This window comes from Acipenser ruthenus, unplaced genomic scaffold (assembly GCF_902713425.1).
Source record: "Acipenser ruthenus unplaced genomic scaffold, fAciRut3.2 maternal haplotype, whole genome shotgun sequence".
Taxonomy (NCBI): Eukaryota; Metazoa; Chordata; class Actinopteri; order Acipenseriformes; family Acipenseridae; genus Acipenser; species Acipenser ruthenus.
The window spans coordinates 247,501-275,000 of record NW_026707587.1 but is presented as its reverse complement, the minus strand read 5'-3'; the positions used below and the strand labels follow the sequence as shown (position 1 = coordinate 275,000).

The following is a 27,500-nucleotide window of genomic DNA, read 5'->3' as shown; positions in this document are numbered from 1 at the left end:
CTCATCCGAAGGACGGAGCACAAGGAGGTGAAGCGACTCGCTCAGGGTCACACACACGCACACACAGGGAGTCAGTGGCTGAGATTTGAACCTCCTGGTATCAAGATCCCTTTTCTCTAACCGCTGGGCCCCTGTTAGTTGGACTAGACTATTGATTCTTAAAATCCATCCCAACCCCACAACCTTGATTTAACCAGACTGTCAGGTATTGAAACTGAAGCAGCTCGGACTGCTGTATGATACTGACGTCTCTTTAAAATGTTTAATTAACCCTATAGGTGATAAACTGAGGCTAGTACTACTTTATCAGGGTTAGAAACTCACACTAGCCCTGCTGCTGCTGCTGCACCCATTTCTGGGGTTCAGAGCTCCCCTCAATGAAGTCTAGTATTATTAATATTGAAATGATCAGGAGCCAGGAGTTTGAGCAGGGTTACAAACTCACACTAGCCCTGCTGCTGCTGCTGCTGCTGCTGCACCCAGTCCCGGGGTTCAGAGCTCCCCTCAATGAAGTCTAGTATTATTAATATTGAAAAGATCAGGAGCCAGGAGTTTGAGCAGGGTTAGAAACTCACACTAGCCCTGCTGCTGCTGCTGCTGCTGCACCCAGTCCTGGGGTTCAGAGCTCCCCTCAATGAAGTCTAGTATTATTAATATTGAAATGATCAGGAGTTTGAGACTAAATTGAGTTCTGAACCCCAGGACTGGATGCAGCAGCAGCAGGGCTAGTGTGAGTTTCTAACAATGATATTAAGATCTCAACAACAACACTGAAAACGTCATGCAAAAATGCCCTTCATTATCAGTGCAAATTATTCTGTGATTAGCGAATATCATGAAACGATGCCAAAAATGTCTCACCGAAAAACTGCACACAGTAAATATGAACTCAGTGCTGTACTGGGGATCTGAGAGCCAGCTAATTCAATACAGTCTAGTATAGAGAACTCAGTGCTGTGGATCTGAGAGCAGCTAATTCAATACAGTCTAGTATAGAGAACTCAGTGCTGTGGATCTGAGAGCCAGCTAATTCAATACAGTCTAGTATAGAGAACTCAGTGCTGTGGACCTGAGAGCCGCTAATTCAATACAGTCTAGTGTAGAGAACTCAGTGCTGTGGATCTGAGAGCAGCTAATTCAATACAGTCTAGTATAGAGAACTCAGTGCTGTACTGGGGATCTGAGAGCAGCTAATTCAATACAGTCTAGTGTAGAGAACTCAGTGCTGTGGATCTGAGAGCAGCTAATTCAATACAGTCTAGTATAGAGAACTCAGTGCTGTACTGGAGATCTGAGAGCAGCTAATTCAATACAGTCTAGTATAGAGAACTCAGTGCTGTACTGGGGATCTGAGAGCAGCTAATTCAATACAGTCTAGTATAGAGAGCTCAGTGCTGTGGATCTGAGAGCCAGCTAATTCAATACAGTCTAGTATAGAGAACTCAGTGCTGTGGATCTGAGAGCAGCTAATTCAATACAGTCTAGTATAGAGAACTCAGTGCTGTGGATCTGAGAGCAGCTAATTCAATACAGTCTAGTATAGAGAGCTCAGTGCTGTGGATCTGAGAGCCAGCTAATTCAATACAGTCTAGTATAGAGAACTCAGTGCTGTGGATCTGAGAGCAGCTAATTCAATACAGTCTAGTATAGAGAACTCAGTGCTGTGGATCTGAGAGCCAGCTAATTCAATACAGTCTAGTGTAGAGAACTCAGTGCTGGGGATCTGAGAGCAGCTAATTCAATACAGTCTAGTATAGAGAACTCAGTGCTGTACTGGAGATCTGAGAGCAGCTAATTCAATACAGTCTAGTATAGAGAACTCAGTGCTGGGGATCTGAGAGCCGCTAATTCAATACAGTCTAGTATAGAGAACTCAGTGCTGTACTGGAGATCTGAGAGCAGCTAATTCAATACAGTCTAGTATAGAGAACTCAGTGCTGTACTGGGGATCTGAGAGCAGCTAATTCAATACAGTCTAGTATAGAGAACTCAGTGCTGGGGATCTGAGAGCCAGCTAATTCAATACAGTCTAGTATAGAGAACTCAGTGCTGTACTGGGGATCTGAGAGCAGCTAATTCAATACAGTCTAGTATAGAGAACTCAGTGCTGTGGATCTGAGAGCAGCTAATTCAATACAGTCTAGTATAGAGAGCTCAGTGCTGTGGATCTGAGAGCCAGCTAATTCAATACAGTCTAGTATAGAGAACTCAGTGCTGTGGATCTGAGAGCCAGCTAATTCAATACAGTCTAGTATAGAGAACTCAGTGCTGTGGATCTGAGAGCAGCTAATTCAATACAGTCTAGTATAGAGAACTCAGTGCTGTGGATCTGAGAGCCAGCTAATTCAATACAGTCTAGTATAGAGAGCTCAGTGCTGTGGATCTGAGAGCCAGCTAATTCAATACAGTCTAGTATAGAGAACTCAGTGCTGTGGATCTGAGAGCAGCTAATTCAATACAGTCTAGTATAGAGAACTCAGTGCTGTGGATCTGAGAGCAGCTAATTCAATACAGTCTAGTATAGAGAACTCAGTGCTGTGGATCTGAGAGCAGCTAATTCAATACAGTCTAGTATAGAGAACTCAGTGCTGTGGATCTGAGAGCAGCTAATTCAATACAGTCTAGTATAGAGAACTCAGTGCTGTGGATCTGAGAGCCGCTAATTCAATACAGTCTAGTATAGAGAGCTGACACACACACACACACACACACACACACACAGTCACACGCAGATATATACACACACACATAAACACACCGTAGTTTCTCTGCATAGTTCTGAATGGTGGTGAAATCAATGGTAAACGTTTGGGTAGGGTTCGCTCGCGGGATCAATCCTGTTATCAGACACACTTCATTATGGGATGGATGTCGTCTGCAGAGTCCTTGTATTGCAAAATACTTTCTCTGCTGTGAGCCTTGCAGTTGCACAATAAATAACTAAATAATAAGTCTCTTAGTTCGATGGATACCCTGCTAGCCACTTTTCTGTTGTCTTTACTAGGAGTAGAAATGGTCAGTTTTACAGCGTCTGGGAAATTGAGTCCAGTTTAGCTCCTGCTTTTGCTGTAGAAATACTGAAAGAAACTAACGTTTCCACTAGAGGTCTCTCTCGGCGTCTTCAGTGTGAATTCAACGGCAAACGTTTCCACTAGAAGTCTTTCTCAGCGTCTTGCACAGCAGTGTGATCCAGCCCTGGTTTCACTGGGAGTTTAATAATCAGACACACCTGAGCTTGTTAGCTAGACACACTGGGGGCTGATCAAGCTGGTAGCAGTAAAACCTGGACTGGATCACATTGCTGTGCGATAGGAGTCTTCCATGCATGTGTGAAAAAACAAAAAAGCCTCCTATTTTCTGTTTTAAATTCCTCATCTTCCATTTCACCCTCGTATTTATGTCTCGCTGTGATAAACTAGAAGTCCTGTCTTGGGTTTACCATTTCTGAAGAGATTTCCTACTTTTTTTAACCTGTTGCCTTAGTAATGGTTGTTAGGGGAAACGGTGGTCTTGTTGTGTGAAGCCTTGACCCTAATACTACAGCTATGACCAAAAGCTTAGCATCATCACCCTGGCTAGGACTGCAGCTCCCAGCATGCCTCTGCACCCGCGGCAATGGTGAGGCATGCTGGGAGCTGTAGTTCTTTATGCTGTGGTCTCATATCACAAGCGATACAGACCTCTATTACAATACATCATGTACAGCTGTGGACAAAAGTTTAGCAGCATCACCCTCTATATAGAATGAACTCCCTCAGCTTCATAGAGTCCAATGAAAGCTGCTGAATAATGTCCCCTTGTTAACATATTGAATTCCACACCCAGCGCTTTGTAGTTTTCCAGATACTGAACAGAAAAACTGACAAATTAAAACTACTGGACTGCGATTATGGCTTCCGGTATAGACTTTAGCCTAACCTCTCCCCCCTCTCTCTCCCCCCTCCTGTAGATTTCGGCTCCCTGTTTGACCTGGAGCACGACCTCCCTGATGAGCTCATCAGCTCCACGGACCTGGGTCTCCAGAACGGGTCGGACCTGAGTCAGCTGCACACGAGTCTGGGTCAGGCCGTCCCGCTCGACGCGGCCTCCAAACACAAGCAACTCTCGGAGCTCCTGAGGGCCAGCAACGCCTCGAACCTGGGGCCCAGCCAGGGAGGGGCCAACAACAGCAGCAACACAACGGCCATGGGTCTCCTCAATAACATTAAACCGGGCTTGAGCCAGCAAGGGATGCTGGGAGGGATGACCTCAGCCATGATGGCCGGGCAGGCTGGGAACGGACAGCAGCAGCAGCAGCAGCAGCAAGGGATGATGGGAGGTCAGGTGATGAACGGTTCCCTGGCTGCACCCCCTGCTGGCGGAGCTGGGAGAGGCCGGCCCGGGATGGCGTACCCCTCGAACGCGGGCGGTGGAATGGGGGCCGGGAATAACCTGCTGGCAGAGACGCTGCAACAAGGAGCCAGGGGCCCGCAGCCAGGGGCCATGAACAAGGTGGGGCTGAGGTTATTATTAGAGATGTGTGTGTGTGTGTGTGTGTGTGTGTGAGGATAGATAACAAGGTGGGCTGAAGTTATTATTACAGAGGGGTGTGTGTGTGTGTGTGAGGATAGATAACAAGGTGGGCTGAGGTTATTACAGAGGGGTGGGTGTGTATGTGTGTGTGTGTGTGTGAGGATAGATAACAAGGTGGGCTGAGGTTATTATTACAGAGGGGTGTGTGTATGTGTGTGTGTGTGTGTGAGGATAGATAACAAGGTGGGCTGAGGTTATTATTACAGAGGGGTGTGTGTATGTGTGTGTGTGGATAGATAGATAGTTAGGTAGAGAGATAACAAGGTGGGCTGGTTTTATTAGAGGTGTGTGTATTCGATAGATTTAATTTGCTTAATGGCAAACGTTTCCACTAGAAGTCTGTCTGAGTCTTCAGTGTAAATTCAACGGCAAACGTTTCCACTAGAAGTCTCTCTCAGCGTCTTCAGTGTAAATTCAATGGCAAACGTTTCCACTAGAAGTCTCTCTCAGCGTCTTCAGTGTAAATTCAATGGCAAACGTTTCCACTAGAAGTCTCTCTCAGCGTCTTCAGTGTAAATTCAACGGCAAACGTTTCCACTAGAAGTCTCTCACAGCATCTTCAGTCTAAATTCAATGGCAAACGTTTCCACTAGAAGTCTCTCTCAGCGTCTTCAGTGTAAATTCAACAGCAAACGTTTCCACTAGAAGTCTCTCTCAGCGTCTTCAGTGTAAATTCAACGGCAAACGTTTCCACTAGAAGTCTCTCTCAGCGTCTTCAGTGTAAATTCAATGGCAAACGTTTCCTCTAGAAGTCTCTCTCAGCGTCTTCAGTGTAAATTCAATGGCAAACGTTTCCACTAGAAGTCTCTCTCAGCGTCTTCAGTCTAAATTCAATGGCAAACGTTTCTCAGCGTCTTGCACAGCAGTGTGATCCAGTCCTGGTTTCACTGGGAGTTTAATAATAAGACACACCTGAGCTTGTTAGCTAGACACACTGGGGGCTGATCAAGCTGGTAGCAGTAAAACCTGGACTGGATCACACTGCTGTGGGATAGGAGTCTGATTCCCAGCCCTGATCTCTCTGTCTAAATATCCCACAGTTCCCAGCAATATCCTGTAGCTCTCTTCACTATAAAATCAGCTACAAACCTCCTTCAACCAAAGTCTATCTACAGGGCTGGGAATCAGACTCCCGCTGCACAGCAGTGTGATCCAGTCCTGGTTTCACTAGGAGTTTAATAATAAGACACACCTGAGCTTGTTAGCTAGACACACTGGGGGCTGATCAAGCTGGTAGCAGTAAAACCTGGACTGGATCACACTGCTGTGGGATGGGAGTCTGATTCCCAGCCCTGTGTTTTATGTTTGTTTCTGTATCTGAGGAAGGCAGGAGTGTGTTTCAGTCTCGCTGTGCTTTCGTTTTGCAAACAGGTGTGTCTGGTTCCCTTTGAAAAGAGGCTGTGGTGTGTGTGTTTACTTTTTGTCGTCTGCGACACACATCAGTGACATCATAGCGAAAGCGAAACTCCGACGCCCGGTTGCCGTAGCGACACAACGTGTCATTCTGAACCCTTTTCAAGCATGAAATATTGAAAATAACTGGGGGGAAAAATCAAGCAGTTTTGGAGACTTAATAAGTATGTCTTAGTTTTGAAATTACATTTTTGAATTTACACTGAAGACGCTGAGAGAGACTTCTAGTGGAAACGTTTGCCATTGAATTTACACTGAAGACGCTGAGAGAGACTTCTAGTGGAAACGTTTGCCATTGAATTTACACTGAAGACGCTGAGAGAGACTTCTAGTGGAAACGTTTGCCGTTGAATTTACACTGAAGACGCTGAGAGAGACTTCTAGTGGAAACGTTTGCCATTGAATTTACACTGAAGACGCTGAGAGAGACTTCTAGCGGAAACGTTTGCCATTGAATTTACACTGAAGACGCTGAGAGAGACTTCTAGTGGAAACGTTTGCCATTGAATTTACACTGAAGACGCTGAGAGAGACTTCTAGTGGAAACGTTTGCCATTGAATTTACACTGAAGACGCTGAGAGAGACTTCTAGTGGAAACGTTTGCCGTTGAATTTACACTGAAGACGCTGAGAGAGACTTCTAGTGGAAACGTTTGCCATTGAATTTACACTGAAGACGCTGAGAGAGACTTCTAGAGGAAACGTTTGCCGTTGAATTTACACTGAAGACGCTGAGAGAGACTCCTAGTGGAAACGTTTGCCGTTGAATTCATGAAGTTTCTTTTAGTGTTTCTTTGTTTTTCAGCCCTTGTTGAGTGTCGTGGACGAAGCCCTTTTATTTCAAGTATATCATTTTGATTTTAAAGTGGAGAATAGTATCTGTGTGTTGATTCAAATTAATTCATCAAATGTAACAGATTTCTCACCCTGGCGTGTTTTGAAAGTGTCCGTTTTTATAGCCCTAGTGGTTTTTTACAGCGCGTTTCACAATGTGTTTGATAGCGGGCAAACTGGAGGTAGAGTGATCTATTACCTTTGCTGGGAACGAGGGAGGGGCGTGTCTTAGAGTCTCGCACGGCTGTGACTCACAGCAGTGGGTGTGGACTATTGGAATTCTGTTGAGAAAAGAGGCGGTGCCCTGCAGAAAGATGATGCCTCTGGAAAAGGGGGCGTGTCTAGGCTGCTGGAGGTTAAGATTACAGCAGCTTGGAAGAGGGAGGGGGTGTGGCTTAGAGGAAAGGGATTCTGAGTGGAAGCCTCTGGGAAGGGGGTGTGGTTTGGAGGAAAGATTCTGAGTGGAAGCCTCTGGGAAGGGGGTGTGGTTTAGAGGAAAGAGATTCTGAGTGGAAGCCTCTGGGAAGGGGGTGTGGCTTAGAGGAAAGAGATTCTGAGTGGTAGCCTCTGGGAAGGGGTGTGGTTTAGAGGAAAGAGATTCTGAGTGGTAGCCTCTGGGAAGGGGGTGTGGTTTAGAGGAAAGATTCTGAGTGGTAGCCTCTGGGAAGGGGGTGTGGTTTAGAGGAAAGAGATTCTGAGTGGAAGCCTCTGGGAAGGGGGTGTGGTTTAGAGGAAAGAGATTCTGAGTGGTAGCCTCTGGGAAGGGGGTGTGGTTTAGAGGAAAGAGATTCTGAGTGGAAGCCTCTGGGAAGGGGGTGTGGTTTAGAGGAAAGAGATTCTGAGTGGTAGCCTCTGGGAAGGGGGTGTGGTTTAGAGGAAAGATTCTGAGTGGTAGCCTCTGGGAAGGGGTGTGGTTTAGAGGAAAGAGATTCTGAGTGGTAGCCTCTGGGAAGGGGTGTGGTTTAGAGGAAAGAGATTCTGAGTGGTAGCCTCTGGGAAGGGGGTGTGGTTTAGAGGAAAGATTCTGAGTGGTAGCCTCTGGGAAGGGGGTGTGGTTTAGAGGAAAGAGATTCTGAGTGGAAGCCTCTGGGAAGGGGGTGTGGTTTAGAGGAAAGAGATTCTGAGTGGTAGCCTCTGGGAAGGGGGTGTGGTTTAGAGGAAAGAGATTCTGAGTGGAAGCCTCTGGGAAGGGGGTGTGGTTTAGAGGAAAGAGATTCTGAGTGGTAGCCTCACTGAAAAGGGGTGTGGCTGTTCTGAGGCTGTAAGGTGATTGGTTGAGCAGGGGTGTGGCTATAATGTGAGTGTGTTTTGGGAAGGGAGGCGGGAGGTGTGTGTGTGTCCATGTCTTTGGGCCTGTGTGCTTTTATATTTTGGGAAGGGGGGAGAAGGAGGAGGGGAGTTTTTCGTTTAATTGTTCTGCAGATACACCAGCAAACCCCTGTTGTTTTTTCTAGATCTGAAACTCAAAGCTGTTTTCTAATTGGAACAAACTTCAAACTGGAATTTTTTAAATGGAAAGTACCATGAGTCAGCGTGTGTGTGAAATTAAATAACGTGACGGTTGTGTTTTTATATTCGATTCCACGGGGTTTAATTAAGATCCTTAGCAGTTATGCAATTATTTTTTGATTTTTAAGTTTTCAGAAATGTTTTATGAATTGCTTTGAATTTTATTTAAGCGATCTCCTTGCGTCTTGAATCTACAGGGCTGGGAATCAGACTCCCGCTGCACAGCAGTGTGATCCAGTCCTGGTTTCACTAGGAGTTTAATAATCAGACACACCTGAGCTTGTTAGCTAGACACACTGGGGGCTGATCAAGCTGGTAGCAGTAAAACCTGGACTGGATCACACTGCTGTGCGATAGGAGTCTGATTCCCAGCCCTGATCTATTCTGTATCCAGAAAACCACTCTTCTTCAGCTCCAGTTAGTAAGAGAGTCTGAATCTGAGAGCAGTGTGTTGTATTATTTTTTTTGCACCTTGATCCCTCTGCCTCGCCTCCTCCCTTTTTATTTAAGCCCTGTTTTGTTATTGCTGCTCAATCCTAACCCTTTGACTCCCCCGTGGGTTTGTCTGTGTTGAGAGCAGCCCCTCTCGCGGTGTCCTGGTTTCTGGTACACAGTGTTCAGTGCATCTCCCCTAGCGTGGGGTTAAACTCCACTCCGATCTCAAGGCTGAATCGCCAGAACGATAGCGTTCTCTGTGTGTGTGTGTCTGTCTCTCTCTCTCTCTCTCTTTGTCTATCTCTGTTTCTCTCTCGTTCTCTCTCTCTTGTTCTCTCGTTCTCCCTCTCGTTTTCTCTCTCTCATTCAGAGGTGCTTTATTCTCTCTATCTCTCTCGCACTCGTTTTCTCTCTTTCAGATATGCTTTATTCTCTCTCATTCTCAATTCAAATTCAGAGGTGTTTTATTCTCTCATTCTCTTTAAATTCAAATTCAGAGGTGTTTCTCTCTCATTCTCTTTAAATTCAAATTCAGAGGTGTTTCTCTCTCTTTCTCTTTAAATTCAAATTCAGAGGTGTTTTATTCTCTCTATCTCTTGCTGTCTGTCTCCTCTCTCCGTCTTTCTCTCTCCTCTTCTCTTTCCTCTCTTTCTTTCTCTCATATTCCCCTCTTTTCTCTCCCCCTCTCCCTCTGTCTCTCGCTCATATTCCCCCCTCATTCCCCTCTTTCCTCTCCCTCTTCTCTCTCTCCTCTCCCCCTCTCATTCCCGTTTCCTCTCTCCTCTTCCTCCCTCTCCTCCCTCTCTCCTCTCTCCTCTCTCCTCTCTCCTCTCTCCTCTCTCTCCCTCTCTCCTCCTCCCTCTCTCCCTCTCTCTCTCTCTATCCTCTCTCCTCCCTCTGTCTCTCTCTCCCTGTCTCCTCCCTCTCTCCCCTTCTCTCCCTCTCTCCCCCTCTCTCCTCTCTCCTACCTCTCTCTCTCCCCCTGTCTCCTCTCTCCTACCTCTCCTCTCTCCTACCTCTCCTCTCTCCTACCTCTCCTCTCTCCTCTCTCCTCTCTCCTCTCTCCTCCTCCCTCTCTCCCTCTCTCTCTCTCTATCCTCTCTCCCTCTCTCTCCCTCTCCTCCCTCTCTCTCCTCCCTTTCTCCCCTTCTCTCCCTCTCTCTCTCTATCCTCTCTCCTCCCTCTCTCTCCTCCCTCTCTCCCCCCTTCTCCCTCTCTCCCCCTTCTCTCTCTCTCTATCCTCTCTCTCTCTCTCTCTCTCTCTCCTCCCTCTCTCTCTCTCTCAGGGTTTAGACTCCGCTGTGCTGTTGATAGTATCTTAAGTGCCGGTGTGATCTGTAATTGAGAAGTCCTCAAGCGGAGAGAAGAGAGTCAATATTGACGCGTGTCTTAGTGTGTGTCTCTGTCTGTGTGTGTGTGTCTGTCTCTATCTCCTCTTTCGTTCTCTCAAATTCAGAGGTGCTTTATTCTCTCCCCCCTCTCTCTCCTCTCTCTCCCCCCTCTCTCTCCTCTCTCTCTCTTTCTCTCCTCTCTCCCCCCTCTCCCCCCTCTCCCCCCTCTCTCTCCCCCCTCTCTCTCACTCTTTCTCCTCTCTCTCTCAAATTCAATGGTGCTTTATTGGCATGACAGACCTCAGCAGTATTGCCAAAGCAATTCCATTACATATCATATGAACAATATATTTACAATAACAACAAAAACGATAATTATGATATTAATAATAATAATAATAATAATAATAATAATAATAATAATAATAATAATGGCCGCTGGTATATAGAAAGCAACACAGGGCAGTGGTACAGAAGTATCGTCCTGTGTGTCCCTTGGGCTGGGGACGGCCTCTGCATACTGGGCAGCCAGTGGGACTGTGTGTCCCTCTCCCAGTAGGACAAGTGTGTGTCTGTCCGTTTACAGAGTGATTTCTTTAAGCAAGGTTTGCATGCTGTTTGCTCACTCCTCTCCTTCGTTGATTGATTTGATGGCTGATCAGCCTTCTCATCAGACCAGGGTGCTTTTACAGGGAGTAGACTTTGTGTAGTTTTACAGGGATGGGAATGAGACTCTCATTGCGTAGCTGTGTGATCCATTCCTGGTTTCACAGCAGAGCTACTAAAAGAAATGGAATCAATTCAACGGCAAACGTTTCCACTAGAAGTCTCTCTCAGCGTCTTCAGTGTAAATTCAATGGCTAACGTTTCCACTAGAAGTCTCTCTCAGCGTCTTCAGTGTAAATTCAACGGCAAACGTTTCCTCTAGAAGTCTTTCTCAGCGTCTTCAGTGTAAATTCAATGGCAAACGTTTCCACTAGAAGTCTCTCTCAGCGTCTTCGGTGTAAATTCAATGGCAAACGTTTCCACTAGAAGTCTCTCTCAGCGTCTTCAGTGTCAATTCAATGGCAAACGTTTCCACTAGAAGTCTCTCTCAGCGTCTTCAGTGTAAATTCAATGGCAAACGTTTCCTCTAGAAGTCTCTCTCAGCGTTTTCAGTGTAAATTCAACGGCAAACGTTTCCACTAGAAGTCTCTCTCAGCGTCTTCAGTGTAAATTCAATGGCAAACGTTTCCACTAGAAGTCTCTCTCAGCGTCTTCAGTGTAAATTCAATGGCAAACGTTTCCACTAGAAGTCTCTCTTAGCGTCTTCAGTGTAAATTCAATGGTAAACGTTTCCACTAGAAGTCTCTCTTAGCGTCTTCAGTGTAAATTCAACGGCAAACGTTTCCACTAGAAGTCTCTCTCAGCGTCTTCAGTGTAAATTCAACGGCAAACGTTTCCACTAGAAGTCTCTCTCAGCTTCTTCAGTGTAAATTCAACAGCAAACGTTTCCACTAGAAGTCTCTCTCAGCGTCTTCATTGTGTGGTTCTGTTTCCTCAGATTGGTATGATGGGATCCGCGGGTCCCTACGGCTCCCCCTACGGACAGAACTCGACCCAGCAGCTTGGCGCCGGGGGATTGGGCCCTCAGATGCAGGGCAAAGCGGGCCTGCCCAACAACTTGACCCAGTTTGGGATGGAGAAGAAACAGACGGTCACTGCTGGCATGCCAAACATGGTAAGTGGGGTTGTATAGAAGGAACTACAGCTCCCAGCATGCCTCTGCACCCGCGGCCATGGTGAGGCATGCTGGGAGCTGTAGTTCTTTATGCTGTGGTCTCGTATCACAAGCGATACAGACCTCTATTGTACAGCTGTGGACAAAAGTTTAGCCTCATCACCCTCTATATAGAATGAACTTGCTGGCTAGGACTACAGCTCCCAGCATGCCTCTGCACCCGCGGCAATGGTGAGGCATGCTGGGAGCTGTAGTTGTTTATGCTGTGCCCTCGTAGTCCAGTGATATTTTCATGTTAGATTTCGAATTGTCAGTGTTTTATCAACTTTTATAAACGACCTGGATCGCTTTGCGTTTCCAAGATCGTAAAAATAAAAATGAAACGTTGCTTCAGTTAATTAAAAAAAAAAATATATAAACACAGACTTTCATTTTGCGTAACAGCAGTGTTTGAGTCAGGCTGCTAACACTCTCGCTCTCTTTGTTTCTGTTTCTGTCTCTTTTCTCACTCGCTCTCTTCCTCTCCTCTTGCTCTCGCTCTCTGTTTCTCTCTCTGTCTCTCTCGCTCCCTCTCTTCTCTCGCTGTCTCTCGCTCCCTCTCTCTTCTTCTCTTCCTTCTTTCTCCCTCTCTGTTTATCCCTCGCTCCCTCCCTCCCTCTCTCTCCCCCTCTCTCTCGCTCTCTGTGTTTCTCTCTCTGTCTCTCTCTCCACTCTCGCTCTCTTTGTCTCTCGCGCTCTCTCTCTCGCTCCCTCTTCTCTCGCTGTCTCTCGCTCCCTCTCTCTTCTTCTCTTCCTTCTTTCTCCCTCTCTGTGTTTATCCCTCGCTCCCTCCCTCCCTCTCTCCCCCTCTCTCTCGCTCTCTGTGTTTCTCTGTCTCTCTCCACTCTCGCTCTCTCTTTGTCTCTCGCTCTCTCTCTCGCTCCCTCTCTTCTCTCGCTAACTCTCTCGCTCCCTCTCTTCTTTCTCGCTGTCTCTCTCTGCTCTCTTCTTTCTCCCTCTCTCACTCTCTCTGTTTCTCTCTCGCTCCCTCCCTCTCTCTTTCTCCCTCCCTCTCTCCCCCCTCTCTCGATCTCTCTCTGTGTTTCTCTCTCGCTCCCTCCCTCTCTCTTTCTCCCTCCCTCTATCTCTCTCTCCCTCCCTCTCTCTCTCTCTCTCTCTCTCTCTTTACCCAGACTCCTCAGCAGCCCCTGCAGGTGACGGGCGGGGGGATGGCTCCAGGCCCCCCCGGCGCTCAGGGCATGGGCGTGGCCGGGGTGGCGCCCCCCACAGCCGACCCGGAGAAGCGCAAGCTGATCCAGCAGCAGCTGGTGCTGCTCCTGCACGCTCACAAGTGCCAGCGGAGAGAGCAGGCGAACGGGGAGATGCGCCAGTGCAACCTGCCTCACTGCCGAACCATGAAGAACGTGCTCAACCACATGACTCACTGCCAGGCTGGCAAGTCCTGCCAGGGTAAGAGAGGGGCTCAGCACTGCCCAGGAACGCAGGGGTCCCCCTCCCTGGTCCTGGGGGGGGCGGGCGGGAGAGATCTCTCCTGGTTTGAGTCCCAACTGTACACTGAATGAATTACTTCATTATTATTATTATTATTATTATTATTATTATTATTATTATTATTATTATTATTATTAATTTCTTAGCAGACGCCCTTATCCAGGGAGACTTACAATTGTTACAAGATATCACATTATTTTTACATACAATTCCTCATTTATACAGTTGGGTTTTTACTGGAGCAATCTAGGTAAAGTACCTTGCTCAAGGGTACAGCAGCAGTGTCCCCCCCACCTGGGATTGAACCCACGACCCTCCGGTCAAGAGTCCAGAGCCCCTGACCACTACTCCACACTGCTGCCCTTAATGAATTAGACCGATTACACTTCTAAATCTGTCATTCAAACACTCTATTTTGAATAGCGCCTTTCATAGTGGACCACCGTCACAAATCGCTTCACAAGATAGTCTAGCCCTTAATTTGTCCAATTAAAGGGTTCATAAGGATCTTTATTTGATCATTTTTCATGTTCCCATGTGTTGCTACAACTGTTTAAATAAGGTGTGTTGTTTTTACATTTTGACCACTCCTTTTAAAATTTAATTGCATTTCCTGCCTCAAGATGGCTTCCCATGTACCTGCATTGGACCTCTCAGAACTCCATTTCCCATCATCCTCCTGCTCTCTGATATCACATGTACCCGCATGGACCCCTCAGAACTCCATTTCCCATCATCCTCCTGCTCGCTGGTATCACATGTACCAGCATGGACCCCTCAGAACTCCATTTCCCATCATCCTCCTGCTCTCTGGTATCACATGTACCAGCATGGACCCCTCAGAACTCCATTTCCCATCATTATATATATATGTATATGTTTGTATGTATTTAATTTAAGACATATTTTGTAGTTCATATATCTATATATATATATATATATATTAGATATATATATATTAGATATATGAACTACAAAATATATGTCTTTTTAAAAAAAATTAAATACATTTACAGCATTAATGTAACTGAAACACGTTTGGGTGACGCTGTCCCTTTAAGTCCACCTGCAGGTTCTCGCGTGTGTGACGCGCTGCTCTCAATACTCTGGACTGCAGCCGCCTGTCTGTGGCATTGCCCCCTGGTGGCTGTTGGGGGAATTTTTTTCATTTCATTTTTAAAATTTTTTTTACTGTATTTTAAAGCTGTTTTAATATTTAACAATCTAAACTGCCCAAGGAAAATTAAACAAACATATCTATATATATATAAGGAGGCTGTGTGGTCCAGTGGTTAAAGAAAAGGGCTTGTAACCAGGAGGTCCCCGGTTCAAATCCCCTCTCAGCCACTGACTCACTGTGAGACCCTGAGCGAGTCACTTCACCTCCTTGTGCTCCGTCTTTCGGGTGAGACGTAGTTGTAAGTGACTCTGCAGCTGATGCATAGTTCACACACCCTAGTCTCTGTAAGCCGCCTTGGATAAAGGCGTCTGCTAAATAAACTAATAATAATAAATATATATAGATAGATAGATAGATAGATAGATAGATAGATAGATAGATAGATATTTAAATGCCTAATAAACTAGTTGGCTACAATTGGCAAAATGCCTTTTAATTTAGTTTTGTAACTGGTTTGGTTTTAAATATATTATTTGTGTGTTTTTACACCATCAGCACTCAGACCACCCCCTTATTATAAAGCCACATTTTGCCTAAATTACAAAGTTTTTGCATGTGGACGTATTTAGGAGGTTTGCTGGTCCCATCAGTTAGAGGAAGGGGGTCTTGATACCAGGAGGTTCAAATCCCGGCTCAGCCACTGACTCCCTGTGTGTGTGTGTGTGTGTGTGTGTGTGACCCTGAGTGAGTCGCTTCACCTCCTTGTGCTCCGTCCTTTGGATGAGACGTCAAACAAACGAGCTCCTATTGGAAGTGACTCTGCAGCAGCCAGACTCCCTGTGTGTGTGTGTGTGTGACCCTGAGCGAGTCGCTTCACCTCCTTGTGCTCCGTCCTTCGGATGAGACGTCAAACAAACGAGCTCCTATTGGAAGTGACTCTGCAGCAGCAGCAGCAGCAGTTGTTGATGATGCAGAGTTCACCCCCCCTAGTCTCCGGAAGTCGCTTGACTCATTAATTATAATAAATAAGTGTTTTTTTAACTAATGCTTTTGTTTTCTGTTCTCTCTCCCCTCCTCCCAGTCGCACACTGCGCCTCGTCCCGTCAGATAATCTCTCACTGGAAGAACTGCACCCGACACGACTGCCCGGTCTGCTTACCACTGAAGAACGCAGGGGATAAGAGGAACCAGCAATGTACGTGCCACCTTCTCAGCGTCTGCAGGGTCAATTCAACAGCTAACGTTTCCACTAGAAGTCTTTCTCAGCGTCTTCAGTGTAAATTCAATGACAAACGTTTCCACTAGAAGTCTCTCTCAACATCTTCAGTGTCAATTCAATGGCAAACGTTTCCACTAGAAGTCTCTCTCAGCGTCTTCAGTGTAAATTCAATGGCAAACGTTTCCACTAGAAGTCTCTCTCAGCGTCTTCAGTGTAAATTCAATGGCAAACGTTTCCACTAGAAGTCTCTCTCAGCGTCTTCAGTGTAAATTCAATGGCAAACGTTTCCACTAGAAGTCTCTCTCAGCGTCTTCAGTGTAAATTCAACGGCAAACGTTTCCACTAGAAGTCTCTCTCAGCGTCTTCAGTGTAAATTCAATGGCAAACGTTTCCACTAGAAGTCTTTCTCAGCGTCTTCAGTGTAAATTCAATGGCAAACGTTTCCACTAGAAGTCTCTCTGTGTCTTCAGTGTAAATTCAACAGCAAACGTTTCCACTAGAAGTCTCTCTCAGCGTCTTCAGTGTAAATTCAACGGCAAACGTTTCCACTAGAAGTCTCTCTGTGTCTTCAGTGTAAATTCAATGGCAAACCTTTCCACTAGAAGTCTCTCTCAGCGTCTTCAGTGTAAATTCAACGGCAAACGTTTCCACTAGAAGTCTCTCTCAGCGTCTTCAGTGTAAATTCAATGGCAAACGTTTCCACTAGAAGTCTTTCTCAGCGTCTTCAGTGTAAATTCAATGGCAAACGTTTCCACTAGAAGTCTCTCTCAGCGTCTTCAGTGTAAATTCAATGGCAAACGTTTCCACTAGAAGTCTCTCTCAGTGTCTTCAGTGTAGATTGAATCTCTCGCAGGTTTGTAACATTCATCTGTCTGTCTCTCCTCCAGCTCTCCTCTCCTCTGCGATGGGTCTGGGTAGCACTCTGGGTTCGGTCGGAGGGGGGCAGCCCAATCAGCCCAGTCTGAACCCCCCCAGTCAGATCGACCCCAGCTCCATCGAGCGGGCCTACGCAGCCCTGGGGCTCACCTACCAGGGCAACCAAGTGCAGACCCAGTCTCCCCAGGTACAGGGAGCAGGACAACAGCCAGGCCAGAGCATGCAGGGCCAGCAAGCCATGAGGCCGATAAACACCATGGGTAAGAATTATTAATATATATTATTATTTCATATTTTTAAGTGTGCATTGGGTCTGATTCCCAGCCCTGTAGATAGACTTTGGTTGAAGGAGGTTTGTAGCTGATTTTATAGTGAAGAGAGCTACAGGATATTGCTGGGAACTGTGGGATATTTAGACAGAGAGATCAGGGCTGGGAATCAGACTCCTATCGCACAGCAGTGTGATCCAGTCCAGGTTTTACTGCTACCAGCTTGATCAGCCCCCAGTGTGTCTAGCTAACAAGCTCAGGTGTGTCTGATTATTAAACTCCTAGTGAAACCAGGACTGGATCGCACTGCTGTGCAGCGGGAGTCTGATTCCCAGTTGAGTTTTTTTATTGACGTGTGTGTGTGTTTGTTTGCAGGAGGGAGTCCGATGGGGGTGAATGGAGGGGTCGGAGTTCAGTCACAGAACCCACAGTCCAGCCTCCTGTCTGATTCTATGTTGCATTCTGCGATGAATTCTCAAAAGTAAGCTTCCCGTCGTGTTTCATTTGTTATTTTGTACTGTTGTCCAAGTGTCGGATTGATGTCTGCTTGACTCTGTCTCTCTATCAGTTCATATCTCTGCTTGACTCTGTCTCTCTATCAGTTCATATCTCTGCTTGACTCTGTCTCTCTATCAGTTCATATCTCTGCTTGACTCTGTCTCTATATCAGTTCATATCTCTGCTTGACTCTGTCTCTCTATCAGTTCATATCTCTGCTTGACTCTGTCTCTATCAGTTCATATCTCTGCTTGACTCTGTCTCTATCAGTTCATATCTCTGCTTGACTCTGTCTCTATCAGTTCATATCTCTGCTTGACTCTGTCTCTCTATCAGTTCATGTGTCTGCTTGACTCTGTCTCTATATCAGTTCATATCTCTGCTTGACTCTGTCTCTCTATCAGTTCATATCTCTGCTTGACTCTGTCTCTATCAGTTCATATCTCTGCTTGACTCTGTCTCTATCAGTTCATATCTCTGCTTGACTCTGTCTCTATATCAGTTCATATGTCTGCTTGACTCTGTCTCTATATCAGTTCATGTGTCTGCTTGACTCTGTCTCTCTATCAGTTCATATCTCTGCTTGACTCTGTCTCTCTATCAGTTCATATCTCTGCTTGACTCTGTCTCTCTATCAGTTCATATCTCTGCTTGACTGTCTCTCTATCAGTTCATATCTCTGCTTGACTCTGTCTCTATCAGTTCATATCTCTGCTTGACTCTGTCTCTATCAGTTCATATCTCTGCTTGACTCTGTCTCTATCAGTTCATGTGTCTGCTTGACTCTGTCTCTATATCAGTTCATATCTCTGCTTGACTCTGTCTCTATATCAGTTCATATCTCTGCTTGACTCTGTCTCTATATCAGTTCATATCTCTGCTTGACTCTGTCTCTCTATCAGTTCATATCTCTGCTTGACTCTGTCTCTATATCAGTTCATATCTCTGCTTGACTCTGTCTCTATATCAGTTCATATCTCTGCTTGACTCTGTCTCTGTATCAGTTCATATCTCTGCTTGACTCTGTCTCTATCAGTTCATATCTCTGCTTGACTCTGTCTCTCTATCAGTTCATATCTCTGCTTGACTCTGTCTCTATATCAGTTCATATCTCTGCTTGACTCTGTCTCTATATCAGTTCATATCTCTGCTTGACTCTGTCTCTATATCAGTTCATGTGTCTGCTTGACTCTGTCTCTATATCAGTTCATATCTCTGCTTGACTCTGTCTCTCTATCAGTTCATATCTCTGCTTGACTCTGTCTCTATCAGTTCATATCTCTGCTTGACTCTGTCTCTATATCAGTTCATATGTCTGCTTGACTCTGTCTCTATATCAGTTCATATCTCTGCTTGACTCTGTCTCTCTATCAGTTCATATCTCTGCTTGACTCTCTCTCTATCAGTTCATATCTCTGCTTGACTCTGTCTCTATCAGTTCATATCTCTGCTTGACTCTGTCTCTATCAGTTCATATCTCTGCTTGACTCTGTCTCTCTATCAGTTCATGTGTCTGCTTGACTCTGTCTCTATATCAGTTCATATCTCTGCTTGACTCTGTCTCTATCAGTTCATATCTCTGCTTGACTCTGTCTCTATCAGTTCATATCTCTGCTTGACTCTGTCTCTCTATCAGTTCATATCTCTGCTTGACTCTGTCTCTATATCAGTTCATATCTCTGCTTGACTCTGTCTCTATATCAGTTCATGTGTCTGCTTGACTCTGTCTCTATATCAGTTCATATGTCCGGTCTCTCGTATCACTTCTAGTTTGAATCTTCTTGCAGTTAACCTCTCTCTCTCTCCCTCTCTCTCTCTCTCTCTCTCTCTCTCTCTCTCTCTCTCTCTCTCTCTCTCTCTCAGTCCCCTGATGGGTGATGTCACTGGGGTTGGTAGCATGGGCTCCTTGCCCACCGCGGCGCCCCCCTCCAGCACGGGCATCAGGAAATCCTGGCATGAAGACATCACCCAGGATCTGAGGAACCACCTCGTCCACAAACTGTGAGTCCCTCCCGCCTACCTACCTCCGACCCACTACCCCTCACCTCCCCCTACCTACCTACCCTCTACCCACTTACCCCTCACCACCTGCCCTACCCCCCTACTCCCTTCTGTACCCTTGCAGTGTGTGTGTCTGTGTGCAGGGTGCAGTGTGTGTGTCTGGGCGGGGTGTAGTGTGTGTCTGTGTGTGCGGGGGACAGTGCAGTGCAGTGTGTCTCTGTGTGCGGGGGACAGTGCAGTGCAGTGTGTCTCTGTGTGTGCGGGGGGCAGTGCAGTGCGGTGTGTCTCTGTGTGTGCAGGGTGCAGTGCAGTGTGTCTCTGTGTGCGGGGGCAGTGCAGTGCAGTGTGTCTCTGTGTGCGGTGTGCAGTGCAGTGTGTCTCTGTGTGTGCGGGGGGCAGTGCAGTGCGGTGTGTCTCTGTGTGTGCAGGGTGCAGTGCAGTGTGTCTCTGTGTGCGGGGGCAGTGCAGTGCAGTGTGTCTCTGTGTGCGGTGTGCAGTGCAGTGTGTCTCTGTGTGTGCGGGGGGCAGTGCAGTGCGGTGTGTCTCTGTGTGTGCAGGGTGCAGTGCAGTGTGTCTCTGTGTGCGGGGGCAGTGCAGTGCAGTGTGTCTCTGTGTGCGGTGTGCAGTGCAGTGTGTCTCTGTGTGTGCGGGGGGCAGTGCAGTGCAGTGTGTCTCTGTGTGCGGGGGACAGTGCAGTGCAGTGTGTCTCTGTGTGTGCGGGGGGCAGTGCAGTGCGGTGTGTCTCTGTGTGTGCAGGGTGCAGTGCAGTGTGTCTCTGTGTGCGGGGGCAGTGCAGTGCAGTGTGTCTCTGTGTGCGGTGTGCAGTGCAGTGTGTCTCTGTGTGTGCGGGGGGCAGTGCAGTGCGTCTCTGTGTGTGCGGGGGGCAGTGCAGTGTGTGCGGGGGCAGTGCAGTGTGTTTGTGTGTGCGGGGTGCAGTGCAGTGCAGTGTGTCTCTGTGTGTGCGGGGGGCAGTGCAGTGCAGTGTGTCTCTGTGTGTGCGGGGGCAGTGCAGTGCAGTGTGTCTCTGTGTGTGCGGGGGGCAGTGCAGTGTGTCTCTGTGTGTGCGGGGTGCAGTGCAGTGCAGTGTGTCTCTGTGTGTGCGGGGGGCAGTGCAGTGTGTGTTTATGTACTCGTGTCTCTCTCTCACACAGTGTTGTGTTTCTGGTGTTCAGAGTGCAGGCGATCTTCCCCACTCCGGACCCCGCTGCTCTGAAGGACCGCCGCATGGAAAACCTCGTGGCCTACGCCCGGAAAGTGGAGGGAGACATGTACGAGTCCGCCAACAGCAGGGTAAGAGAGAGGGGGAGCCCAGACACGACCCGCGCACGCTGCTCCGGAAAACACCAGAGCCCAGACCAGAACCCCAAACCAGAACCCAAACCAGACACGACCCGCGCACGCTGCTCCGGAAAACACCAGAGCCCAGACCAGAACCCAAACCAGACACGACCCGCGCACGCTGCTCCGGAAAACACCAGAGCCCAGACCAGAACCCAAACCAGACACGACCCGCGCACGCTGCTCCGGAAAACACCAGAGCCCAGACCAGAACCCAAACCAGACACGACCCGCGCACGCTGCTCCGGAAAACACCAGAGCCCAGACCAGAACCCAAACCAGACACGACCCGCGCACGCTGCTCCGGAAAACACCAGAGCCCAGACCAGAACCCAAACCAGACACGACCCGCGCACGCTGCTCCGGAAAACACCAGAGCCCAGACCAGAACCCAAACCAGACACGACCCGCACATGCTGCTCCGGAAAACACCAGAGCCCAGACCAGAACCCAAACCAGACACGACCCGCGCACGCTGCTCCGGAAAACACCAGAGCCCAGACCAGAGCCCAAACCAGAACCCAAACCAGACACGACCCGCGCACGCTGCTCCGGAAAACACCAGAGCCCAGACCAGAACCCAAACCAGACACGACCCGCGCACGCTGCTCCGGAAAACACCAGAGCCCAGACCAGAACCCAAACCAGACACGACCCGCGCACGCTGCTCCGGAAAACACCAGAGCCCAGACCAGAACCCAAACCAGACACGACCCGCACATGCTGCTCCGGAAAACACCAGAGCCCAGACCAGAACCCAAACCAGACACGACCCGCGCACGCTGCTCCGGAAAACACCAGAGCCCAGACCAGAACCCAGACCAGACACGACCCGCGCACGCTGCTCCGGAAAACACCAGAGCCCAGACCAGAACCCAAACCAGACACGACCCGCGCACGCTGCTCCGGAAAACACCAGAGCCCAGACCAGAACCCAAACCAGACACGACCCACGCACGCTGCTCCGGAAAACACCAGAGCCCAGACCAGAACCCAAACCAGACACGACCCGCGCACGCTGCTCCGGAAAACACCAGAGCCCAGACCAGAACCCAAACCAGACACGACCCGCGCACGCTGCTCCGGAAAACACCAGAGCCCAGACCAGAACCCAAACCAGACACGACCCGCGCACGCTGCTCCGGAAAACACCAGAGCCCAGACCAGAACCCAAACCAGACACGACCCGCGCACGCTGCTCCGGAAAACACCAGAGCCCAGACCAGAACCCAAACCAGACACGACCCGCGCACGCTGCTCCGGAAAACACCAGAGCCCAGACCAGAACCCAAACCAGACACGACCCGCGCACGCTGCTCCGGAAAACACCAGAGCCCAGACCAGAACCCAAACCAGACACGACCCGCGCACGCTGCTCCGGAAAACACCAGAGCCCAGACCAGAACCCAGACCAGACACGACCCGCGCACGCTGCTCCGGAAAACACCAGAGCCCAGACCAGAACCCAAACCAGACACGACCCGCACACGCTGCTCCGGAAAACACCAGAGCCCCAGACCAGAACCCAAACCAGACACGACCCGCGCACGCTGCTCCGGAAAACACCAGAGCCCAGACCAGAACCCAAACCAGACACGACCCGCGCACGCTGCTCCGGAAAACACCAGAGCCCAGACCAGAGCCCCAAACCAGACACGACCCGCGCACGCTGCTCCGGAAAACACCAGAGCCCAGACCAGAACCCAAACCAGACACGACCCGCGCACGCTGCTCCGGAAAACACCAGAGCCCAGACCAGAACCCAAACCAGACACGACCCGCGCACGCTGCTCCGGAAAACACCAGAGCCCAGACCAGAACCCAAACCAGACACGACCCGCGCACGCTGCTCCGGAAAACACCAGAGCCCAGACCAGAACCCAAACCAGACACGACCCGCGCACGCTGCTCCGGAAAACACCAGAGCCCAGACCAGAACCCAAACCAGACACGACCCGCGCACGCTGCTCCGGAAAACACCAGAGCCCAGACCAGAACCCAAACCAGACACGACCCGCGCACGCTGCTCCGGAAAACACCAGAGCCCAGACCAGAACCCAAACCAGACACGACCCGCGCACGCTGCTCCGGAAAACACCAGAGCCCAGACCAGAACCCAAACCAGACACGACCCGCGCACGCTGCTCCGGAAAACACCAGAGCCCAGACCAGAACCCAAACCAGACACGACCCGCGCACGCTGCTCCGGAAAACACCAGAGCCCAGACCAGAACCCAAACCAGACACGACCCGCGCACGCTGCTCCGGAAAACACCAGAGCCCAGACCAGAACCCAAACCAGACACGACCCGCGCACGCTGCTCCAGAAAACACCAGAGCCCAGACCAGAACCCAAACCAGACACGACCCGCGCACGCTGCTCCGGAAAACACCAGAGCCCAGACCAGAACCCAAACCAGACACGACCCGCACACGCTGCTCCGGAAAACACCAGAGCCCCAGACCAGAACCCAAACCAGACACGACCCGCGCACGCTGCTCCGGAAAACACCAGAGCCCAGACCAGAACCCAAACCAGACACGACCCGCGCACGCTGCTCCGGAAAACACCAGAGCCCAGACCAGAACCCAAACCAGACACGACCCGCGCACGCTGCTCCGGAAAACACCAGAGCCCAGACCAGAACCCAAACCAGACACGACCCGCGCACGCTGCTCCGGAAAACACCAGAGCCCAGACCAGAACCCAAACCAGACACGACCCGCGCACGCTGCTCCGGAAAACACCAGAGCCCAGACCAGAACCCAAACCAGACACGACCCGCGCACGCTGCTCCGGAAAACACCAGAGCCCAGACCAGAACCCAAACCAGACACGACCCCCGCACGCTGCTCCGGAAAACACCAGAGCCCAGACCAGAACCCAAACCAGACACGACCCGCGCACGCTGCTCCGGAAAACACCAGAGCCCAGACCAGAACCCAAACCAGACACGACCCGCGCACGCTGCTCCGGAAAACACCAGAGCCCAGACCAGAACCCAAACCAGACACGACCCGCGCACGCTGCTCCGGAAAACACCAGAGCCCAGACCAGAACCCAAACCAGACACGACCCGCGCACGCTGCTCCGGAAAACACCAGAGCCCAGACCAGAACCCAAACCAGACACGACCCGCGCACGCTGCTCCGGAAAACACCAGAGCCCAGACCAGAACCCCAAACCAGACACGACCCCCGCACGCTGCTCCGGAAAACACCAGAGCCCAGACCAGAACCCAAACCAGACACGACCCGCGCACGCTGCTCCGGAAAACACCAGAGCCCAGACCAGAACCCAAACCAGACACGACCCGCGCACGCTGCTCCAGAAAACACCAGAGCCCAGACCAGAACCCAAACCAGACACGACCCGCGCACGCTGCTCCGGAAAACACCAGAGCCCAGACCAGAACCCAAACCAGACACGACCCGCGCACGCTGCTCCGGAAAACACCAGAGCCCAGACCAGAACCCAAACCAGACACGACCCGCGCACGCTGCTCCGGAAAACACCAGAGCCCAGACCAGAACCCAAACCAGACACGACCCGCGCACGCTGCTCCGGAAAACACCAGAGCCCAGACCAGAACCCAAACCAGACACGACCCGCGCACGCTGCTCCGGAAAACACCAGAGCCCAGACCAGAACCCAGACCAGACACGACCCGCGCACGCTGCTCCGGAAAACACCAGAGCCCAGACCAGAACCCAAACCAGACACGACCCGCGCACGCTGCTCCGGAAAACACCAGAGCCCAGACCAGAACCCAAACCAGACACGACCCGCGCACGCTGCTCCGGAAAACACCAGAGCCCAGACCAGAACCCAAACCAGACACGACCCGCGCACGCTGCTCCGGAAAACACCAGAGCCCAGACCAGAACCCAAACCAGACACGACCCGCGCACGCTGCTCCGGAAAACACCAGAGCCCAGACCAGAACCCAAACCAGACACGACCCACGCACGCTGCTCCGGAAAACACCAGAGCCCAGACCAGAACCCAAACCAGACACGACCCGCGCACGCTGCTCCGGAAAACACCAGAGCCCCAGACCAGAACCCAAACCAGACACGACCCGCGCACGCTGCTCCGGAAAACACCAGAGCCCAGACCAGAACCCAAACCAGACACGACCCGCGCACGCTGCTCCGGAAAACACCAGAGCCCAGACCAGACACGACCCGCGCACGCTGCTCCGGAAAACACCAGAGCCCCAGACCAGAGCCCCAGACCAGAGCTGGTCTGCATTAGAGCCCCAGACCAGAGCTGGTCTGCTGGACTCAGTTTAGTTTCAGTCACGCTGATGAAGGCACTAGAGCCCCAGACTAGAGCTGGTCGGCTGGACTCAGTTTAGTTTCAGTCACGCTGATGAAGGCACTAGAGCCCCAGACTAGAGCTGGTCGGCTGGACTCAGTTTAGTTTCAGTCACGCTGATGAAGGCACTAGAGCCCCAAACTAGAGCTGGTCTGCTGGACTCAGTTTAGTTTCAATCACGCTGATGAAGGCACTAGAGCCCCAAACTAGAGCTGGTCTGCTGGACTCGGTTTAGTTTCAATCACGCTGATGAAGGCACTAGAGCCCCAGACTAGAGCTGGTCTGCTGGACTCAGTTTAGTTTCAATCACGCTGATGAAGGCACTAGAGCCCCAAACTAGAGCTGGTCTGCTGGACTCGGTTTAGTTTCAATCACGCTGATGAAGGCACTAGAGCCCCACACTAGAGCGGTTTGAAATCAGTAACACCCAGTATCACAGTCCAGTCGTATTTCATGTTAGATTTCTGAAATGTCACATTTTTTTTCAACGTCAGTTTTTCTGTTCAGTATCTGGAAAACTACAAAGCGCTGGGTGTGGAATTCAATATGTTAACAAGGGAACATTATTCAGCAGCTTTCATTGGACTCTATGAAGCTGAATCAGTTCATTCTATATAGAGGGGGTGGAATTCAATATGTTAACAAGGGAACATTATTCAGCAGCTTTCATTGGACTCTATGAAGCTGAATCAGTTCATTCTATATAGAGGGTGATGCTGCTAAACTTTTGCCCACAGCTGTACATGATGTATCGTAATAGAGGTCTGTATCGCTTGTGATACGAGACCACAGCATAAAGAACTACAGCTCCCAGCATGCCTCACCATTGCCGCGGGTGTAGAGGCATGCTGGGAGCCGTAGTCCTAGCCAGCAAGTTCATTCTACAGGGAGATGCAAATGCTTTCAGCCACAGCTGTACATGCTACCCTCTCAGCTCTGCAGTGTGATAGTGAGTGACTGTGTAAGCTGTTTATACTGCTCTAGAACTACAGCTCCCAGCATGCCTCCTCATCTGCGGCAATGGTGAGGCATGCTGGGAGCTGTAGTTCTTTGAACTCCACATGGGCGCTGTTGTGAGTGTCTCTCTCCTAACCCCTCTCCAGGCGGAGTATTACCATCTCCTCGCTGAGAAGATCTACAAGATCCAGAAGGAGCTGGAGGAGAAGCGAAGGACGCGACTTCAGAAGCAGGGTGTGATGCCAGGGATGACTCCGGGTCCTTCCCCGAGTGAGTACCCCCCCTCCCCACCCCGAAACCCAGCGCCCAGGGCTTCCCTAAGCCTTCTGGGAATGTCAGCCCCCCTCCTCTCGGCGGCCAGTGTCTCGCTGGCGTGGAATTCGCTGCAGGAGTTTCTGCGGGGAGATTTTTAAACCCTGCGGCCGGTCGCTGGAACCGCAGGACGATTTTTAGGGCTTTGAGTTTTTTTTTTTTTAAAAGCTCTTTTCTCAAATGTTAATTGAGTCGTCTTTTGAAGTCTCCGCATCCTAATAAAAGAGAAATCTACTTTATTAGTTTATTTAGCAGACGTCTTTATCCAAGGCGACTTACAGAGACTAGGGTGTGTGAACTATGCATCAGCTGCAGAGTCACTTACAACTACGTCTCACCCGAAAGACGGAGCACAAGGAGGTGAAGTGACTTGCTCAGGGTCACACAATGAGTCAGTGGCTGAGGTGGGATTTGAACCGGGGACCTCCTGGTTACAAGCCCTTTTCTTTAACCACTGGACCACACTGCCTCCTTTTTAAAAGACAGAGGTTAAGATAATTTTGTTGTGTTTTGCTACAAATCAAAGAGATTTTATTTATTTTATTTTTTTAAAGGCTGGATTTGCTGTCAGCGTTCGCTCCGGACCTGGTATTTTTTTTTCAATGCTGGGAACAGATCCTGTTCGAGTGAAAATCACAGAAGCGCTGCTCGAGAACGGAATGCGATTCGGGTCAGCGGAGAGCGATTTGGACATCGTTCCTTTCGCGTCCTCTTCTTTTTTGAAATTAAAAAATGAACCCAAAACAGAATCGCGGTCAGTCGAGAGGGAGGTTAAATACAAGCGAGGTCGTTTTTTGTAATTAACAGACTTCTTTTTTTTTTCTTGAGTTTAATTAGGAAACCGAATCGGCTCAAATTAAATAAAATTAAATAAATAAATAAATAAATAAATAAATAAATAAGAAAACTTAAAGGGACGTCATGTGTTCAAAAGTGAAAGCTGTGAAGCTCAAGCCCTGTTTTATTATAATGGGATTTCTGCATAGGACGTGTGCCCCCTGGTGGACGGCACCTGCTGGTGTTGCTGTGAATTTATTTCAGAAGATACAAAGCCAGACAGTTTGAGTCCCAGGATTCTGATTTAAAATAATACTGATTTGAATACATTTAATTTTGGTCAGTAGGCAGTTTTTTAAAATAAAAATGGATATGCTGACATTCATAGTATCGTGTGTTAGGATAGTTGGTATTCATGTTTTAAGGAGATTCAGTCGAGACACCATGGCAACCACACACACACACACACACACACACACACACACACACACACACACAGCCAGAGAC

General features: G+C 49.2%; 1 protein-coding gene across 7 annotated transcripts in view; it reads left to right on the top strand.

The window, feature by feature from the left end:
* The window catches only part of LOC117432515 (histone acetyltransferase p300), a 68,095-nt gene that overhangs the window by 5,512 nt on the left and 35,083 nt on the right, over positions 1 to 27,500 (top strand). For 4 of the 7 annotated variants that reach the window (XM_059019060.1, XM_059019059.1, XM_059019058.1 and 1 more), the window contains exons 2-10: positions 3,950 to 4,491; positions 11,638 to 11,814; positions 12,987 to 13,263; positions 15,507 to 15,620; positions 16,532 to 16,780; positions 17,165 to 17,270; positions 19,151 to 19,288; positions 20,440 to 20,578; positions 26,051 to 26,174. In XM_059019060.1, the coding sequence (XP_058875043.1) occupies positions 3,950 to 4,491; positions 11,638 to 11,814; positions 12,987 to 13,263; positions 15,507 to 15,620; positions 16,532 to 16,780; positions 17,165 to 17,270; positions 19,151 to 19,288; positions 20,440 to 20,578; positions 26,051 to 26,174 (1,866 nt within the window). The remainder of the gene's footprint in view (positions 1 to 3,949; positions 4,492 to 11,637; positions 11,815 to 12,986; positions 13,264 to 15,506; positions 15,621 to 16,531; positions 16,781 to 17,164; positions 17,271 to 19,150; positions 19,289 to 20,439; positions 20,579 to 26,050; positions 26,175 to 27,500) is intronic. The other 3 variants (XM_059019062.1, XM_059019063.1, XM_059019057.1) reach the window with 1 other exon arrangement.